The sequence below is a fragment of the Poromitra crassiceps genome (genome assembly GCF_964638095.1).
Source record: "Poromitra crassiceps genome assembly, chromosome: 25".
NCBI classification, from domain to species: Eukaryota; Metazoa; Chordata; class Actinopteri; order Beryciformes; family Melamphaidae; genus Poromitra; species Poromitra crassiceps.
In genome coordinates, this window is record NC_139649.1 from 14,063,458 (window position 1) to 14,084,383 (window position 20,926).

The 20,926-nt window shown below is 45.3% G+C and overlaps 1 protein-coding gene across 8 annotated transcripts in view; it reads left to right on the forward strand.

The window, feature by feature from the left end:
* The first annotated feature begins 445 nt into the window (after positions 1–445).
* The window catches only part of sox13 (SRY-box transcription factor 13), a 58,739-nt gene continuing 38,258 nt past the window's right edge, over positions 446–20,926 (forward strand). For 6 of the 8 annotated variants that reach the window (XM_083660922.1, XM_083660924.1, XM_083660923.1 and 3 more), the window contains exon 1: positions 17,739–17,820. In XM_083660922.1, the coding sequence (XP_083517048.1) occupies positions 17,747–17,820 (74 nt within the window). In that variant the 5' untranslated portion in view covers positions 17,739–17,746. Of the gene's footprint in view, positions 742–6,666; positions 6,736–17,738; positions 17,821–20,926 lie in introns of those variants that run through there. The other 2 variants (XM_083660927.1, XM_083660928.1) reach the window with 2 other exon arrangements.

Below are 20,926 nucleotides of genomic sequence, written 5' to 3' on the forward strand. Positions count from 1 at the left end.
AAGACACGGAGAGAGACTGAGAAACTCATTAATTCATTAATTAATTCGTTGAATGAATGAATGAATGAAAACTTTATTTAACAGATTGCAGAATGGGTACAATACAGTAGGGCTCATTACACACAATTGTTAAGGGGATGCAGACCAGAGAAAGACGTTTGTCTTGTTTACATCAGGGTCCCCCATTTTCAATTCATTGTGGACGTTCATTAAATTAGGGGTCGTTGACATGAAAAAGGTTTATCACTGCCATAGATTTAAAGCCTACCCCCGCCCCCCCTCTCTCTCTCTCTCTCTCTCTCTCTCTCTCTCTCTCTCTCTCTCTCTCTCTCTCTCCGGACCTGGAAATGAGTCCCTCTCCCTTTAAGTGGGAGGTGAACAGCTAGGGCGCTCGGCGGACGGGGCGAGTGTTGGAAAGCCAAACCAGTAGGAAAGTCAACCGGAGAGAGGGGCTGCATGCGCGCTCTCTCCAAAACATTTACGCACCGCCGATAACGCACACGATCGACGCCGGGTCTCTCTCACCCCCTTCCCAAAACCACACACTGTCTTCTCTACCGTCATCTGTCCCCCGGCTTCACCCCGAAGGACCAGAGACGCACAGCCGAGAGGACCAGCGCTCGATCTGTCCCCAAACCGCCGCGCTTTGCATGCGGTGAGCTGTTAACCTACCGCGGGGAGAGAGGAGGAGGAGGACGGGCGGAAGTTTGTGTTTTGTTGGAGAGCTCCGGGGGCGCACTGGTGAGTGAAACGCCGCTGTGTGTTTGTATCTGGCTCAGAAATCGGTTTTAATGCTTGCAATGCACCGGATGTCATAAGCCTTATTATACCGTAAACAAATCATTTCGACATCTCCGCAAATTCGGTGTCAAGTCACTGGCAAAGTTCCAGCATGCATTTGCCACCAAAACTTCCCAAATCGACTATCGACTGTAGCCGACTGATGAATGACAATGTAGGTTAGGTCACCAAACTTTCAGACGATGTGACATTTTTAACTTCCAAAAGACATTTTGTCTATTTCTGCTTGATCTTTGCTCTCTTTGCTGCTAAAAACGACAAGAGCAAATGTGGTCTCGCTTTAATAGCCCAGCCCATACCTTGCCATCTCAACTGAAAGTTATGTCCAATTTATGTGTCAGTCAGCCTGTATGCCATATCTCCCAGGAAAACGACTGGCCCCAGTCTTCTTGTGTTGTGTCAAAGTGAGATCTGGAGTTTAGTTTATACTCTCTCTAGACAGCTTTGTACTTTTTATTTTTGTCTCTGGCAGGAGTTAGAGGTTGACAGCACAGCACAGCACAGCATGGCTGGCAGCACAATTAACTTGTGGAGATTAAGATGATGTCAGTTCTGTTGGCAGATGCAAATGAGAAGATATCAGCAGGTTTCCCAAGAATAGGTACAGACAAGTGTGAACGATATAGGCTTCAACACCCAACGTCGCCCACGCAGACTGACAGCGCAGAGTGGAAGTCTAACTTTATCCAGTTTCAGAGGAGAATAGAGGCAGAGTTGAACTGCCTAATAATAATTTATCATATTGACCACCTTGTCCATCATCATCAGCTATGATAAAAGTGAGCAGTCTGCTCCGAGGGCGGCTGTTATTGTTTATTTTAATTTTTTAATTATGCGCAGCTCAGCAAGCTGCAGGGCTGGCGAGCCTTAGGAATCTAGGGAGCAAGTGTTTGTTTAATTTTTTGTCCCACTGATGATGTCACAATGCCAATTGTGATGTCATCAGTGATGCAAAGTTGTGCAAATGTGCGCTGCGCATGCCAATTAGAGGCAGGCGAGGCCACGCAGCCAGCAACCGAGCTGCGTATGCAAGCCCGCACAGCTGGTGAGCTGCAGGGCGGGCGATAGCGAGGCCTAGGTAGTATTAAGTGAAATAGCTTTTGTTGTCTTTTGAGTTGGAGGCCAAACCTTCAAGGTGAAACTATAGTAAGTAGTGCACATGCATCTAGCTCAGCGGTTCTCAACCTGGGGGCCTGGGGGGTCCCCACCCAGGGAGGGGTCCTTCAGTTCAGAGGCCTTTCCAGCAAGAATAATGACATTTTCACACTTTCATTTGACTCCCTAGCTGGCACAATGAGAGAATAATACATGTGTTTGGCACATAGGGGGCACTGTGGCCTCCTCACAGTGCAGACAGACAGTTCACTGTGTGTAATGCAACAAGAGGCTTCTCCACTGGCCTTTTCTTATGGGGAGCAAATTGGGGGCTCATGTGCATCTATTTGGGGAGGAGGAGGTGGGGGGGGGGGGAGAGGAGGAGGAGGAGGTGGGGGGGGAGGAGAGGAGGAGGAGGAGGAGGGGGAGGAGGGGGAGGAGGGGGGGGGAGAGAGAGGGAGTCATTGGTGTGAAAAAGTTTGGGATACCCCGAGTGAGCGGAGTGACCGGTTTTTGGACAGACGGAGGACGGCAACATGAACCGGTTTAGACTTTAGAGGTGATGATGTCATGCGTCAGGACAAAGTCTGTGGCATGTGAAAAGTCTGCGGGGGGGGGGGGTGTGTGTGTCTGTCTGTCTGTCTGTGTGTGTGTGTGTGTGTGTGTGTGTGTGTGTGTGTGTGTGTGTGTGTGTGTGTGTGTGTCTTTTTACAGTGGCTGGCTGCATACAAAGCTGTCCGTCAGTGGGGAGTCCCTGACCTTTCTATCTGTCAATTTCCTTTCTTCTCGCACTTTTCTCTCCAGTCTCCAGCCTGTTCGACCGAATAAAATGTGGGCTTTGTATGTTTCTGTAATCCATGGATGGATATGTAGAGTATGAACATTTCTGAATCAAATCACGTTGCCATTTTTTAGATATGTGTAATATATCGATGTAATAATACACGAGTCTGTGATTGAAAGAGCGCGCTGGCCAGTCAGGGTGTTGTGGTCGGGGTGGATGGAGCGCGTAAACACTTGCCATTCACACCGGAAATGGTCACAGCGTTTCCAAAGTCTATTTCAATATTTAACGTTTTTCACCCAAACCATAATCATAACCTTTAACCAAGTAAGTTGTTGCCAAAACAGAACCAAAGTTGTTAAAGTAGTCTCAATTGCGTTCCAACGTCGGAAAAGCAGCAAGATTTCAAGTTTACTGCCGGTTTGTTTCAAATTTACCTTGACATTGGAGGTTTGTCACGTTTTTTTTTTCAAATTTACATTCTACATATCCATTCTGGCGACTGCACACACACACACACACACACACACACACACTCCCAGGCATGCTCTCTGGTCGGCGCAGTGTGAGAACAGCACACAGGAGTTCAGACATAAAGTGAAGAGCCAGTCTGTCAGCACTAATGTATCTAGCTTACTATACAGCTCTACTGTCACGGTCACACACGCACACGCGCACGCGCACACACACACACACACACACACACACACACACACACACACACACACACACACACACACACCACACATAGCTGGGTAATCTCAAGGAGTGGCTCAGCGTTTCACCTTTCACCTCTACCCCCCATGACCCCCCCTCCTGTCTCTTGGAGCTTTGTCTACCTGGGTGAATGGGTTCATGTACGGCGGAAGGTGACCCAGGTCTCTCTCATTGTCTCTCTCCCTCCCCTCCCTCTCTCTCTTCTGTTCTGTCATATTCTCCCCATCATTCTACCTGCACAAGACCTTTTGACTGAGCGTTGTTAGCTCTGCATTTTTCTTGCATTCCTTTTTCTTACATCAAAATTACCGCTGGCGCGCACGCGTGTGTATGTGTGTGTGTGTGTGTGTGTGTTCAGGGATGCAAACTAGTCACTTTTCGGGTGACAGTCACCTTTTTCATCCCCAAATAAGACGCTTAAATGAATGATTGCATGATGAGTTTGCATCCCTTGTGCATGTGTGTGTGCGTGTGTGTATGTGTGCGTGTGTGTATGTGTGCGTGTGTGTGTGTGCGTGTGTGCGTGTGCATGTGTATGTGTGCGTGTGTATGTGTGCGTGCACGTACCACCCCCTATACATCAGACATCTCCATAAGGGCAGCAGAGGAGACAAAGGTTTTCACTCTCTCTCCTCCTGACCTCCTATACGGCCCTGGACATTGTTCTCTGTATCCTATTGAACCAGGAGTCCACAGAGAAACACCACAATGGAGAATAATAGTGTGTGTGTGTGTGTGTGTGTGCGTGGGCGCATGTGTGCGTGTGTGTGTGTGTGTGTGTGTGTGTGTGTGTGCGTGCGTGGGCGCGCGTGTGTGTGTGTGTGTGTGTGTGTGTGTGTGTGTGTGTGTGTGTGCAGTGCACGTGTCTCCTTAGCGCAGTGTGAGGCCGGGCCAATCACAGGGAACAATGGTAGATTTGGGGGGCCTGTGATGGGTCTAAAAAAAGGAGGCATTTTAATTGAAACATAAAAAAGGCTCAGCTGGCTCAGCTGACTTGACAATACATTGTTTGCGTCCGCGCGGCGTGGCTCTGCCTGCTGCTTTAATTGCATTTGCACAGTTAGTGTTTCCTGTCTCAGACGTTGCGGACACTGCGATGGCGCTCAGTCAGCGGCGTTTTCTTCTTCTTCACTGGCCATAATTAATTTCACGCGTCCGACTCTTCTCGCGGGTTTCCCAGCGTATTGAATATTTAATGTCGAATTACACGCAGCGATGTCGGCGACAGCCACCGAGATAGATCAGTGCTGCCGGAGCGACTTTGTTACTTTGTTTTTGCAGCTAGTAACTTTTCAGTTGGGTTCTTCTAAATGAGGCCGGCCTTGCGCCACATCGCTGCCGTGTGTGGTTGAAGTGCTGAATGCCAAAGTTCTCTCATCAGTTATTTTTAATAAAATACTTTTTAAGATAAGTAACATAGTAAAATGTTTCAGTTAAAGCATTCATTTATGCTTTTTAACTCTTTAAAGACTTTGTATACCTTACTACTGTACATCAGTTTGATACTATTTCTTATGTTGCATGTATGCAGTAAGTTTACATTATAAAGTTAATCTCGCAAATTTAATCAAAATCAAATTTATATTCTTATTGCTCTTGTGTGTTTCTGTTTCTTTTATGCGATGTTTCATATTTATTGCGTGTTGCTTTTTTTCTTTCTTATATTTTATGTCCTGTGGAGCCTCTCGACCGAAGAATTTCACACATGTGTACTTGTACCACCCGAGTGACAATAAACATGAATCTTATCATTCTAAAGTGATATTCTAAATTTATCTCGGCCCAAAAATGTGTCTGAACTCTAGGGATGAAACAATAACCGGTTTTAATTAAAACCGTGATAAAATTCCTTATGATAACCACGATAAAATTCCTTACGATAACCGTACGCTTTGAAAAACATGGTAAATAACGGTTCATCATCAACCAAAGTTGGTAACCGTTTCCTAGATGCAAACGCATCTAGGAGAAATGATTTCAGTGAGTGTATCAATCCTTTTTGGGTCTGAGTTTTCAATATAAAACTCGGTGAAATGATTTCTGTGAGTGTGGTGTATTTAGTACTTTTTGCACATTTCCAGCACATTTTAACAATACCGTGATTAACAATGATAACCGTGATCATTTTTGGTCACTATAATCGTGATATGAAATGTTCACATCTTCTCATCTCTACTGAAGTCTATTCCTGCCAGGCAACAAGTAGAGAAGTTACTGTACGTTGAGGTTGGCGTCACCCTCCTCTACATCCCTTATCATATATGTAGAGTGATATATATAGTCGTCATGTATGACCTTCTTGCATTGCGTGACAGCCGCCGTGTGAAACTCTTTAAGTTGTCAACATGTCGAGACAAGTTCCTGTATTCTGCTCATAAGATGTCTTAGGTGAGAACTTGTTCTTCTTGTACCTTCTCTTCCTTTTCTATATTTTCTTTATATCTCGGAGGAAGACGTGTGTGTGTGGGGGGGGGGCAGCAGTCATTTCAGATATCGTGATCATCATTAAGTGACTCAAAAGGAGAAAGACAGAGATGCTCCAGAAATGTCAGGGTCCCACCACACGTGTTTGAAATCCTTGAAAGTTTGTGAATTTGGAATGGGGGAAAAATTCAAGGACTTGAAAGCTTTTTTTTTTTTTAAATAGACCTAATAGACACGGCTCATTGAGAGCGCCGTTCCGCCGTCGGCATGCGTGTCGCCCGCCGTCTGTGCCGCGTCCTTGTTTCATGCGCCCGCCAACTGCCTTGAGAAACTGTTGTTTCTGTGTTTGTCTTCTCATTAGAAGTTCTCTGGTGTTGTGTGCCAGCAATTTACCTTGATCCCGTCTCGTCTCAGACGACGCCGTGTGTTGGGGGCCTTGAATTTGAGGGACCTGGAAAGTGTGTGATGAAATGTGATGCTTAAGAAGGTGTGTGTGAACCCGGGGAAAGCATGTCTTTGTGGTGGTGGTGGAGGAGGTGCAGAAGGTGCCAAAGCGCTCTTGGTTCCACCCTGACCTTGACGCTGCCTCCCTCGCTATTCATCGCCTCACCTTGTGAAAAACTCTTTCCACTTGTTGCCTTGGTAATGCAAGAAAGATGACTCTGTAGGAACTTTATAGGAAACACACACACACGGTTTTGGTCGGTGCTTTTGTGGGCGGGTGATACGGTGTAAAGTGTCTTGTGCTGGTGATGGGCCGCTGACACACAGACACACAGACAGACACACAGACAGACAGACAGACAGACAGACACACAGACAGACAGACAGACAGACAGACAGAAGTAATAGACTGCAGAGGACAGAGCAGCCACAGACAGTGTCCTGTAAGCATCGACACGTGTCACCTCAAGGTAAGACTCCTGCTTTTACGCGAGCTCTCCTCTTAATTGTAATACGAAGAAGCGAGATTGACAAAGATTCTTCAAATCTTTTCATCTGTGGGCGTTAAAGCATCAGCTATCTTGTGTGTCTGTGTGTGTGTGTGTCTGTGTGTGTGCGCGTGCGTGCGTGCGTGTGTGCAATGGAGAACATATTTTCACACAGGTACTACAGTAGAAGCTGGAGCTAAATCACATTTTCTGCATACCTGTGCTTAAACATTTTCCCATTTGCATTCTCTACTTTGGCAGCTGTGCTTTGACTTGTGCGTTCAGGCGTCCACGGATGCAACAATAAGCTTATAATAATAATGTGATAATAATGCGTGAACGAGCCTGCGGTGCTTTCTGCTGTAAGCGGGTTGTTTAGTGACAGCACAGTAAATCAGCGTGAACGAAGAAAGAACGGAAGCGTCCTTGAACGCTGCCCCTGCCTTTCTCATGCCACTTTTCAACACTTTCAAATGCAGCGTTTTAGAGCATTCTGGACTTTGTGTGTGTGTGTGTGTCTGTGTGTGTGTGTGTGTGTGTGTGTGTGTGTGTGTGATGAGGCGGGGTCAAGGTGCAAGCTCCTACAGGACCGAGGTGTGTTTCATTAAGTATAGAGTTGAATCTTTTGTCGAGAAGAATAATGTGCGGTTTGTGTTTTCCCGCCGTGGAATTTTGACCTTTTCCGCGTCGACCTTTATGCGACGACGGGCGGCGGCTCCATCGGTATTGTCAGAGTTGCAGTAGCGCTGTTTAGGATTCGGCGTTTGCTTTGATCGCGAAATAATCGCCTTGGAAATGATTCTGCTGACACGGTCAGATTTCATTGTTGAGTCAAGGGGTTAAATGAAGACGCAAATTGATCCGAATGAATGACAGACATTTCACTCTTCACGTTAGGGATGTTCATTTTGAAAAATTTCCATAATCGAAAATCGGGGATAATTTACGATCAATTATTGATGATCGATCATCATCATCATCATTTTTTTTTTTTTTTTTTTTTTTACAAAATGAATGCCTATGGCAGAAAATACGAAAGACAACATGTTCTCCTCAATGAACTCTTTATTTCAATGTGTCTCCTCTCCAACACTCTGCTGTCCCCGGCGCATGCCGGTGTGAATTCCCCATGTTTAAAACAGTTTTGTTGGCACAAAGGCCCGTGTCCAGCCAGAAAACTAGAGACTATATGAAGCTCCACCTCACGTTAGTCAGCTGTGCAATGGAGTGGGGCGAGGAGGAACGAATTCCACCCAAACCTAGTCCGCAAAAAAAAATGTTTTTTAATAATAACAAAATCGATAAAAATTCCACATGATCGATTCCACTCCTTAACGATCAATTATCGATTTTCGATAACTGATGAACATCCCTACTTCACGTTTTTTTTTTTACTCTCTGCGCTCTATCCACTGCTTTCTCTCCAATACCCTCTCTGTCTACGTTTCCGTTTCCCTTTTCGTCGTTCCACCCGTCTATTTGCATCTCCAGCAGAGCTGTGGGCACGCACAGATGTTTGGTGTGTTTGCCGTGACTGGAGAGACGGCGCCAGGATGGGCCTATGGCCGCCCCTCTTTTCCAGCCAAAATTTGTTTATTTCTGCGCCGATCGGGAGAATTCACAACCGCTCTATTGATGCGTTGACGTACAAATAAAAACACAGCCAGTTTCCTGCTTCATTTACATGACTTGGGCCTGTTGTGATAATAACACTTATCTCTTATCGCCATCGCGCACACATACTCTGCTATCTCTACCAACACCCTTATTTAAATATTGAGGATTTTAAAACATGGAAATCCGCCCGGCACATAAGCGTGAAAAGGCATCATGTATAATATCTCTTCATCATCATCCAGTAATGTATAATATCTCTTCATCGGTGTCGGCTTGGCGCTTCGTCTGAGTGGCCGTAAGGGCTTCACATGCTGGTAGCCGCCCGTTAGCAGTTGACCATGTGAGTGACAAGCGCGGTGGTGGATACAAAATAGATAGTGGACATAAAGAAGGGATTCAGGTGGATGTCGATGCGGCGTTGCATGACTGCTCGATGTGTCAGACTGTCAGTTACAACTAAGCCCTGAAAGTTCGTTAGTCGCTCCACTTCCTCTATTTGCGGTATGCTGTGTGTTCTCATTCGCCGGCTGCCCTGATCATCGCCGTTGAGACTTCGGTGCAGGTTTTGATTTTTTGACACATCTTTTGGTTGGGCTGAAGTGTAACATAATTGCAGAAGAAGCCACCAACATGGCTAGTTTTAGAGCGCATTAAATCACAAACTTTTATCAGCTCGCGGCCCCCCCAAAACAAACTCTGCCTACGCGTGACCCCCTGCAGCTTGCACGAAAGTGCAGAATGGCGACTTTTGTGATGGAATTATTTTCTTTCTACTTTATGTAATTATTGCATGAAGCCTAGATGCTGGAAATGTTGATTATTCCACAAGAAAAAGGGCATAAAGGCCGTAAAGTGAATTTGTATATTATGAATATACATCTTTTCAGATTTGATTCATCATCCTGCAACATGATGTTATGTGCTTCACTCCCATCCCACTTCGTTTTGGCTTTGGCATTTTTGATTGGTCACAAAGACGGGCTGTCATTATCTCCGGTGCCTCCTGTTATAACCTCGTTATTAAAGGAACACTCTGCCCATTTTCAACCAGCTTTGTATCATTAGAACATCAGCAGTATATCAGAAAACTGTAAACGGTTTTGAAGTCTGTCATTTAATTTGACAGTTATTGAGTGTTAAAGTGTGCACCAGTGACATCACTGGTCCACACAAACTCAAATTAATAACTAATTAACTCAAATCAACTCTCAATAACTGTCAAACTATTCATCATTCATCTAGTTGTGGTGGAGAGTTGTCCGTGCTTTGTGTGCCTTGTTGGTGCGTCTTCAGATGAAATGGGCTGTGCAGTCACACAATGTGTTGTCCAGAGAGAGGAGAGGGCAGAGCCAGGCGCCCGCTTAGCCCGCCACTTCAGACATGATCTCTGGCTTATTGGAGCTGGTTAGGATCTGTGGCAGAAAAACGTGTTTGTTTGTAACATCTACACCTGCAAAACACACCCGCGCGTGTGTGCGCACACACATACACACACGCACACGCCAACGCACGCACACACACACACACACACACACACACACACACACACACACACACACACACACGGCATGGGCCCCCTGCTGTTTCTCAATGCTGAGATGAACAGGCCTTTCTGCAGAATCACCTGTTGTGCTCCTTGCTGCTCAAAGGCGTTTCCATGGCAACGCCTCAGAGCCCTGGCCCCCTTTGGTCTATAAGACCCTCAGCAAACATGGACGCCCCCCCCCTCCACCCCCACCCCCCCTCCCACACACACACACACACACACACGTATACATGCGCGCACGTGGGGTGCTCTCAAGCAGAAGCTGTGAATGGGGTGAGGATATAAAGTGTGCCGGGCCGGGGGGGGGGGGGGGGGGGGCACATTGTGCGGGTCGGCCCTCCTTTGTCTGAGCTAGCCTGAAGGAGGAGGGGGGGGGGTGGAGAGAGGGAGGGGGGGCTGAGCGCTCTGAAGGGAGAGAAAGAGAGAGAGAGAGAGAGAGGGAGAGAAAGTGGCCTTCATACACAGCCTTTCTTCCCTTTCTCTTGTTCTATCTCTTTATTGGGAGTGTGTTTTGTCTTCTTCTCCCCCGCTCCTCCTCCCTCTCTCCCCGCCCTCCTCCTCCTCCCCCTCCTCTGATAAATGCCACAGTAGCCTTTCGCTAGCCGCCACAATAGACGACCTGTTTCAGAGAACGTGAGGGGGAGAGAGAGAGAGAGAGGGATGAGAGAGAGAGAGAGGGATGAGAGAGAGAGAGGGATGAGAGAGAGAGGGAGGGAGGCATGAAAAGAAAAAGAGGGCTGCTTTTTAACCTGCGCCTCTGAAAAGCCCAGGAAGAAAGGGGCCGCGACTAAAGCCAGAGTCCTGTTCTCTGCTCCTTTCTCTCTGCTCTCTCTCTCTTTGTGAGCGGAGCAGTTGTGTCATCAGCCTATTTATACATCTTATTTAGAAAGCCTCAGAGAGAGAGAGAGAGAGAGAGAGAGAGGGGGGAGAGAGAGAGAGAGGGGGGAGAGAGAGAGAGAGGGGGGAGAGAGAGAGAGAGGGGGGAGAGAGAGAGAGAGGGGGGAGGAGAGAGAGAGAGAGAGAGAGAGAGAGAGAGAGAGAGAGAGAGAGAGAGAGAGAGAGAGAGAGAGAGAGAGAGAGAGAGAGAGAGAGAGAGAGAGAGAGAGACAAAGTGTGTTGGAGTTGGATGGAGGCCCAGTGGATATGTTACATTTATTCATGTGTGAATCTTTTCATTTTGATGACAGTTAATAATGCCTCCTAAAGACATCAAGCCACATGTGAGCGTATACAGCCAAACACACACATTAGGACATTGATTGATTCATTTCTGATGTACAGTCGTCATGTGATTTATACGTTCAGATTCAAAGTGTACGGCAAAATCATCACAGAAGCTGTGTTTGAGTCATTTGCCTGTTTTGAGTCCCATTTTAAGTCCCGGGCGTTGCGGCCGGTGTGGTCCCCATCGCAAAACGGTCCCCCGCCATTTTTGTCGCTGAGCTCTCGTTGCGCTGTGGTGTTTTTGCACTGCACTTCCCAGAAATCACCTGTCAATCAAACAGTGTGTCCAGACAGTACTGTGACGTCTTCACCTGTTGAGAGGGAAGACAACTCAAGACGAGTCTCAGGATCGTCAGGATATCACTATTTAATTTGTATTGATATTTCTGACAATTTACTTTTTGTTTGCGCAATAATATTTCTGTGAGATGTTTGCCGTAATTTCAAAAAATAAAATAGCTCTACTGCTTTTATTAAAGGCACTTCAACATGTACAAATAAACAACGGCAATCATAAAGTCAGACAATCCAGTATATCACTGCCATTTCCAAAATAATCATTATTCATAGAAATGTCTACATTTTCGTTCACTCCAAATTATGCTTCATCTCCTTGTTGTTAAGCAAGAATACTGAGACAAAGATCAAACAAAAACCATTAGACTGCATCATTTATTTTTCCCATGGCGCTGGGCTAGCTGGGGTCAGTAGGGCTCAGGACACTCTAGCCCCTTTTAGATAGGCCCAAAAAGCCACTCATACCCACAAACTACCGTCTTTTTCCTCTGTCTAAAAGTTACCAAGCCATTTTCTGATACCGTTTCAATGGCTCTGCAGCCGACATGGCTATTTATCAGATCAGCTGTGAACGGCGGGCGATATAAATAGCACACCCGCAGGAAACACTATTTTTCACCCTTTGATAACAGAGGTCAGTGCTTCCCACAGGCTGAAATCCCACTTTCTTAACAGAAAAAAGTGTCTCTCCTAGGATGAGATGAGTTTCCAACCTTTAGTGCACAAACGCCAAGTCAACCAGAATGTAAAAGTAGGTCTTCCGCTTTAGGGTTTTCAAAATAAAACCCGTATTGTAACATTAACCGTAATATCTTAATATTAATTTTGAGTAATGCTTTACAGCCACAGTTTCATTCCATATGTCATCTTAACATTCAGTGTATTTTGATACACAGTCTCTGTTTGATTTGTTGAAATACCTTTTTTCTCCCCAAAGTTGAGAAGAATTTAAATGCCTTTATTCTGAAAGTAAATCACGGTATTTCTGTTGCTAGTCTGGCTAACGGTTGCTGTATTGACAGCCCAAATATTAGTGTCGTGTTTGAAAGGTAACATTTACATTTCTATACATTGATTATATTGATTAACTGTTTATCCGGCCGTGACCATATCGTGGTGCTGCCACAGTTTATGTATTGGAGACAATGTCTGGTCAATCTACTGGTTAAAGTGTCCAGGCCGCCTGCAGCCTGTGACAGTCAGTTCAGGCTGAAGTGCCTGCTCTGTAAACATGTTGGGAGGCCATGTGAAAGTGTCAACGGACTATTTCTAGGGTTTAACCTGCGCTGTTTTACCTGTGTTTGAAGATCATGCATATAAGCAGCAATTTTGATGTAAAAAAGGTATCAGTGAGTCAGTCACTTACTTATGGACATTTAGTGAGGCTAGAGAATAGGGATAGGAAGGTGGTAGAGAGTCGGGATTCGAGGGGTGGGTAGGGGGATGTGGGTGGTAGGGAGCGGGTGTGGTGTCATAAGGCTGAATGGTCACACCTCTGCACTGTGGGCTTAAAGTTTAAAGATCAAATCACATGCTGTTCCACAAACAACCAGGTGAGAGCTGCTGAACACATAAAGAAACCAGGTGCAAGCAACGCTTATTTGCTTCATATTCATCCTTTGATCAGCAACAGAGTGAGCATACAGCAAAAAGATTCTGAATGACTGCACCAAATAATTTCCCACATTTCCACATTGACTATAGATGTTTTTTCTAGAGTGTGAGACTATGATTCAGCACCACGGCACATAATAGCATTCTTCTTCTTCCTCCATGTCTTCTTGGGTCAAATCTGCTCTTCTCGGCCGACATCGTGAGTTTGGAATTCTAAGGTTCTGTCTGTTCTGAGTGGGTTGCAGCTCTGAGATATTGGGCATCAAAGATTTGACAAAGCAGCAGGCCAAACTGTTGTGTACTTCTTCTTATTTTTTGTCTTTTTTTAATTTAAGGTTTAAAGGAACACTCTGCCCATTTTCAACCAGCTTTGTATCATTAGAACATCAGTAGTATATCAGAAAACTGTAAACGGTTTTGAAGTCTGTCATTTAATTTGACAGTTATTGAGTGTTAAAGTGTGGACCAGTGACATCACTGGTCCACACTAACTCAAATTAATAACTCATTAACTCAAATCAACTCTCAATAACTGTCAAACTAGATGAATGACTTCAAAACCGTTTACAGTTTGAGAGTTGATTTGAGTTAACGAGTTATTAATTTGAGTTAGTGTGGACCAGTGATGTCACTGGTCCACACTTTAACACTCAATAACTGTCAAATTAAATGACAGACTTCAAAACCGTTGACAGTTTTCTGATATACTACTGATGTTCTAATGATACAAAGCTGGTTGAAAATGGGCGGAGTGTTCCTTTAAGAAAACAAACTCACAATATAAGCACAGAGTAAGAGTTAAGGATGTGAACTGTTTAAATTTGGATAGAAGAATCCGATAGAACCTTATAACTCAACTATGTCAACGTTTCACTTCTTCATAGGTCTATTAGCCGTTCGATTTTCATTGCTTCAGGAAATTGGTCAAAGTGTGGGCTAGCGATGTTGATGTGCGCGCGCGTGTGTGTGTGTGTGTGTGTGTGTGTGCGTGTGCGCGTGTGTGCGTGTGTGCGTGCGTGTGTACAGTGGGAGTGCCTCTATGGGGGCAGCCCCTGAACTCCACAAGGAAAAGGGGAGTAAAATGTGGGTCTTTGTGATGTCTCTCTATCACTCCATCGCTGTGCTGGAGAGTTCCCAACACTGCTCTTTGTGTGATGAACTGACCAGCGACCACACAGAACAACAGCACCTTATCAGGGCCTTGTAGCTCCCTGCACGCTGTTCGGCGCACACACACACACACGCACACGCACACACACACACGCACACACACAGACACACACACACACATGCACAAACACAGACACACAGACACACACACACACACACACACACATGCACAAACACACACTCTCTCAATAGATGATATGAAATATAAAAGAGGAAACTGAGTGTGTGTTCTTGATGAGCGTATTCTTTGGACATGGCCCCTTTAGGTTCAGTACCCTTGACATCAAAAGGCCAAGAGAACAGAGGAAGAGAGGAAGAGAGGAAGAGAGGAAGGAAGGCAGAAGAGAGTGAGCCTTTTGTGTCTCCCGGCCCAGAGAGCTCATTCTCTAATGAGGCCCAGTCAGCAACGCAAGGAGGCTTTGTTTGAGAACTGTGTGTCTCTGTTTGTGTTTGTGTGTGTGTGTGTGTGTGTGTGTGTGTGTGTGTGTGTGTGTGTGTGTGTGTGTGTGTGTGTGTGTGTGTGTGTGTGTGTGTGCGCGTGCGTGTTTGTTTGTTTGTTTCCTACCTAACCTTTCCAATAAAAGATCCAAGACACAAAACACACAAACACAGGTTAGTGCGTTTTGTCAGTGTAATCTTAGTTTGTTAAATGCCGTAAACGTCTCCTGGAAGACACGAGAAAATTGAGTGAAAAGCTTATACAACTTTTTTTTCTCTCTCTCTTCAGTTATCAGATAGGAATCGAGCCATCATTTTCAGAAATCCTAAAATGAATGAAGGATTAATGTCATGAAGATTTATGTCTCTATTCAAACTCTATTGTGAGTATATATACCCTCCACTACACCCCTGCTTAGAAATACAGGAAGTTGAAGTGTGAGGTTGATGATTGTTTTGCAGTCCACTTGTGTGTTGTGGAGGCTCTTGTGACTGTCATAAAAGGAGAGGAACTGTTACCATTTTTATCTTATTTATCCAGGAAGGTCCCATTGAGATACAAGATCTCCTCTTCCAGGGAGTCCTGGTCAAGCATGTTAACTTCCTCTGGTCTTTACCATCTGTAAGCCATCATCCAACCCACCTAAACTCAGAATAGAGTTTAGCCGCGTCCTTAATCTTTTTGTTATAAAATAGTATGCGTCATGGTACATCTTATCAAATTGATGTAAGTTATATGAGGATAAGGTCTCCTTAAATGTCTGCTCCAACTTTTTGTTTTGTTGTTCATTGGTCATCTTACCCTGTGATGAGAGGACTGGTTGTGAAAGATTCTATCTGGTGCGCATGCTAACGCTTTAGCATGCTAACGCTTTAGCATGCAGTATGTAACGAACTACCCCCTCTTTTCCCCTCCTGATGTATAAAGCACCGCAGGGATGATGTATTTTTGTAGGCTTAACCAGAAGTTGCCGTCATGTTGGTTCTTAGGGGGAAAGGCTATGCATGAAATAAGGTATGTGGTTTACAAAAGTTTATGGGAGTGGTCATTTGTGTTTAGCAGGATAATCTTCACAAATGTGGACCACTTTTATGACTTTTGAAGCGTAAATGTGTTTTTTTTACATGATTTTCTGAAAATGTCTCAAAAGTCATAAAAGTGGTCCTCGTTTGTGAAGATGATCCTGCTGAACACATTACCACTCTCATAATAGACATTATTTCATGCAGTTAAACGAAATCCATTCTAAAACCCCATTCACTTTTCCCCTTACGACCCGAAGTGCTAATTCCTGACTCATTCCTGCGGTAGCCTATTTGGCTACAGTATTCGGTAGCCTAATCTTAATGGATTTGAGTCCAAATCTTAACATTTTAGTGCAAAGTTTGAATGAAGTCACTTTTAGCATGATCCTAAAAGTCATAAAACGAGAACTTGTAACAGGTTTAATGTTGGACAATAGTTCATTTTAATGACATGCCAGGCTTGTTTGGTTATTAAAAAAAACTTTTAAATCACAGAAAATCTCTCTTCCCACAACACTTTGAGCATACGGTAACTTGTTTTGTGTACATGGGAAGTGAGAAGTTAGCTAGACAGCTAAAGTTTTTTGATTCGTAATAGACCTCACTAATGATGAAGATTGTGATATTGTTTCCAGAAGTAATGAATCTACAGACCATAGAATAAAAAGTAATACCAACTTTGGATTACCAAAGGTGTATTTGCATTCCTTTGGGATACTGTAATGTTTGTCACCAATGATTACTTAACATGCTAGTCTCACAATGTCAGACAAATGGGAGATCTCCGCCTACCAGTTGTCTGGAGACTTTTAAATTTTAAATGCAAGACAGTTGCGAGAACGGCTGCTAACAAACCTACGCCCCCTTTGTCAGCTTAGCGTAAATGACGCTCTCCCGTTATTCTCCTCTGTAGTGAAACAAACTGGAGATACAGCGAATCAGTTTGTAACACAAAACATTGAAAATGGATGTCCCGAGCAGCGTTACATTATTATTTGGTTAAATTCTATCCGTTTAAAAGCACACGATTTCTGCATGTCACCGCCCCAATATGTAGGGCCACCCTAAAGACTTTGAATTCGTATTTTTCTAAACTCTCTAATTGTTTTCCACCAAGTTTTTGCAACGAAATCTTTCGAGACTGAGAACTGAGTCTACCGGTATATGTAGTATGCTAAAGCGTTAGCATGCTCTCTGCACATGTATGCACATTTATCTTTGGCGTTTTATGTTTTATTGGAGAGAGAGAGAGAGGTAGGTATGTGAGAGAGAGAGAGAGAGAGAGAGGGGAGGCCATGCAGCAAATGGCTGCCGGCCAGATTTGAACCCAGGTTGCTTGCGAGCCTTATGGTACGAGCTCTACCCACTGAGCCACCGGCGTGCGGTGCCCCACTGACCAGAGCTCTCTATCTACTGGAGCTGATTTTGGCGCCAATCCTCTTGTCACATACTGGGTAACATGATAAATAGGCCAAACTCCCCAAAAAGTCCAAGTCGTCCTTTAAAGAGCAACAATAACGGTGCACTCCGAATTCTCTTTGGATTCGTCGTGTTGCTTCATTGCCCGGCCATTTAGACTCCAGCACCACCACACTGGCCTGTCATTATTCTGCTCTCTCTCTGTCTCTCTCCAATAAAGTTCTCATTATTACTTTCAAGCAGGTGTCCAGGAAATCACAACTGATACAGATAAAGCAGACTTTGTTAGAAGTTGCCAGCAGTTGCCGCTGGGTAGCCTTATCACGGCACTATCACACCTGTTGGTGGCTTTGACATTCGATTGGTATCGTGCCACACCGGGGCTTGCAGGCAGGGTTTACCTGCAACTGCATGTTAATTATGCAAATGAAGCCCTTGTGCGGTGGGATTTGAAGAGGCTCTTTGTGCTCCACCCCCCCCCCCCCCCCTCCCTCCCTCCCTCCCTCCCTCCCTCCCCTCCCTCCCCCCCCGAGAGAGAGAAGAGACGGGGGTGGGAAAAGGCGGGGGAGGTTGGTTGGTTGGGTCAGAGGTAACGGGGTAGAAAAAGACAGGCGTTAGGGAGGGAGAAGCCAGTCAGTAGGCATGACTTGTCTCGGCAGCTCTGCTCCGGTGAGGCAGCACCGTTGGATCGCTGTGCCTCCAGTCATTCCTATCAGGTCAGTACAGCAGACTGGAGGGAGGAAGTGGGGGGGGGCTGATGATGATGATGAGGAGGAGGAGGGGGGGGGGGGGGGGGGGGGTCAAAGTGTTAAGTACGTGCTCCAAATCCCCCTTCAGTAGTACCTCGCACGCCGTAATTAGAGTTGGATAGTTTCTGCACTTTCAATTTCTTTCTTTAGTTTCTGGAGAAAAAGTGTGTTGTTGTTGTTTTTGTATTTGTTGTTGTTGCTGTTAAAGGGGTCTTTTTCTCGCCACCGTCGTCACTGAGTGCTGCTCTCGTTGGGAAACCGTTTCAATTTGCCACCTGACCTTGCAGTCAAATAGCCGGTGCATGTTGTGAGAATTGTTTCAATTGTTGGGTCTAAAATAAAGAGGGCAGGTGTTCTACCTGCTCTATTTGTAAAGTGCCTCGAGATAACTCTTGTTGTGATTTGGCGCTATATAAATGTAACATTGATTGATTGATTGATTGATTGATTGATTGTTTTAGCTTCTTAACTGACATGTTCATTTGGTCAATCTAGTCCGAACGTTATTCTTCATGAAATGCACGATGATGATGAGGTGAATTGACAAAAAGCCATTATTACCCCGTGCCCTTATTAAAATCTAGAACCAATCACAAAGCAGATGTTAGAGACGGATTTTGAAGCTTTGACACGACTGAGATGTGGATTGTATGGGTTGGGGGGGGGGGGGGGGGGGGGGACAGGCTGTAACTCCATATGAGGATGTCCCTGTCTGACGTTCGGTACATTTCGCCGTGCGTTGCCAGTTGTCGGTACTCTTCAAGCCACGATCGAGAGCCCCTGTGGGCAGACAGACACGCACGGGCTGGCACGGCGCGGGACGCCGCATTGTCAAACATCCTAAAGCAAACACTGCTTAACTGTGAAGCGTTTCCCAAAACATTTGTTTAGACATCGCTTCACACTTGTCGTAACACGACTGACTGCACAGCAGGTTTGTGAAGCCGTTGCCACATAGCACCTTGGAGACTACGACACAGCCCTGCGAGAAACTTATTGACTTATTGTTTTTCATTCAGGGGGGTAAATGTGTGGCGGTTGAGGAGATACTGTATGATGCAGCGATCTGGGTGCGTCGGATGCTTTAGATGTTGCCGTTGTTTTTGTGTGTTTGTCCGGTTTTGTTTCACAGAGCGTCGGCCGGCGATGCATCTCGGCTATAGCTGCTCAGCCCCGGTGTTTCGTGACTGACTCGGCTTCTGCTCTCTCTCCCTTGACAAGTTCACAGCTGTCAGTCTCAGGGTTTTTACGACCAGAATGTCTTTATTTGTTTACTACAAAGATAAACCTCTTTAGATGTCAAATGCTTTATCCAGGCCTCTCTCTCCACTGGCATAGACCGGCTCCTGGCACCCTCTCTCTCTCTCTCTCTCTTTCTCTCTTCCTCTCTCTCTCTCTCTCTCTCTCTATCTCTCTCTATCTCTCTCTCTCTCTCTCTCTCTTTCTCTCTTTTGTGCTCTCCCTGCAATTCTCCCTCAGGCGATATTTGGAGAACGACAAGGACGATATAAACCCAACAAACTGCTCCTGTCGGAGCGCGGGGTGGGGGAGGGAGGGGGGGGAGGTTTAGAGAAAAGAGACCGAGGGAGGGAGGAAAGAAAAGAAAGAGAGAACAACAGAAGGGGATTTGCATTGCCGATCGCCCGGGGGTGAAATGTTAGGTTTTGCGTGTTACAACTTGTTGGGTAACTGAAGGTTTTGTGTGAAGTGTTTCTTGTGTCGTGGGAAGTGTAAGGTTTCAGTGTTGCCGGCGCTCAAAGGGAAGAGAGCTGATGCTATCTGAGGCGATAGACATGTCCCCCCCCCCCCCGCATCCTCCACTGTCATCCTCCTGCAACAGGCCCCAGTCAACCACTCTGCTGCACGGCATGGCTCTCATGCTGGACCAGCTCTGTGGTGGTCAGGGTGAGAGTCATCCACTGGGCTTTTAACATAGAGAACTTGGGCTGTGACCAAGCTAAAAGACTGTTGCTGGAGATCTCTTTGAGATGTTTTAACATAGAGAACTTGGGCTGTAACCAAGCTAAAAGACTGTTGCTGGAGATCTCTTTGAGATGTTTTAACATAGAGAACTTGGGCTGTAGCCAAGCTAAAAGACTGTTGCTGGAGATCTCTTTGAGATGTTTTAACATAGAGAACTTGGGCTGTAACCAAGCTAAAAGACTGTTGCTGGAGATCTCTTTGAGATGTTTTAACATAGAGAACTTGGGCTGTAGCCAAGCTAAAAGACTGTTGCTGGAGATCTCTTTGAGATGTTTTAACATAGAGAACTTGGGCTGTGACCAAACTAAAAGACTGTTGCTGGAGATCTCTTTGAGATGTTTTAACATAGAGAACTTGGGCTGTAACCAAGCTAAAAGACTGATGCTGGAGATCTCTTTGAGATGTTTTAACATAGAGAACTTGGGCTGTGACCAAACTAAAAGACTGTTGCTGGAGATCTCTTTGAGGTGTTTTAACATAGAGAACTTGGGCTGTAACCAAGCTAAAAGACTGTTGCTGGAGATCTCTTTGAGGTGTTTTAACATAGAGAACTTGGGCTGTAGCCAAGCTAAAAGACTGTTGCTGGAGATCTCTTTGAGATGTTTTAACATAGAGAACTTGGGCTGTAGCCAAGCTAAAAGACTGTTGCTGGAGATCTCTTTGAGGTGTTTTAACATAGAGAACCTGGGCTGTAACCAAGCTAAAAGACTGTTGCTGGAGATCTCTTTGAGATGTTTTAACATAGAGAACTTGGGCTGTGACCAAACTAAAAGACTGTTGCTGGAGATCTCTTTGAGATGTTTTAACATAGAGAACTTGGGCTGTAACCAAGCTAAAAGACTGTTGCTGGAGATCTCTTTGAGATGTTTTAACATAGAGAACTTGGGCTGTGACCAAACTAAAAGACTGTTGCTGGAGATCTCTTTGAGGTGTTTTAACATAGAGAACTTGGGCTGTAACCAAGCTAAAAGACTGTTGCTGGAGATCTCTTTGAGGTGTTTTAACATAGAGAACTTGGGCTGTAGCCAAGCTAAAAGACTGTTGCTGGAGATCTCTTTGAGATGTTTTAACATAGAGAACTTGGGCTGTA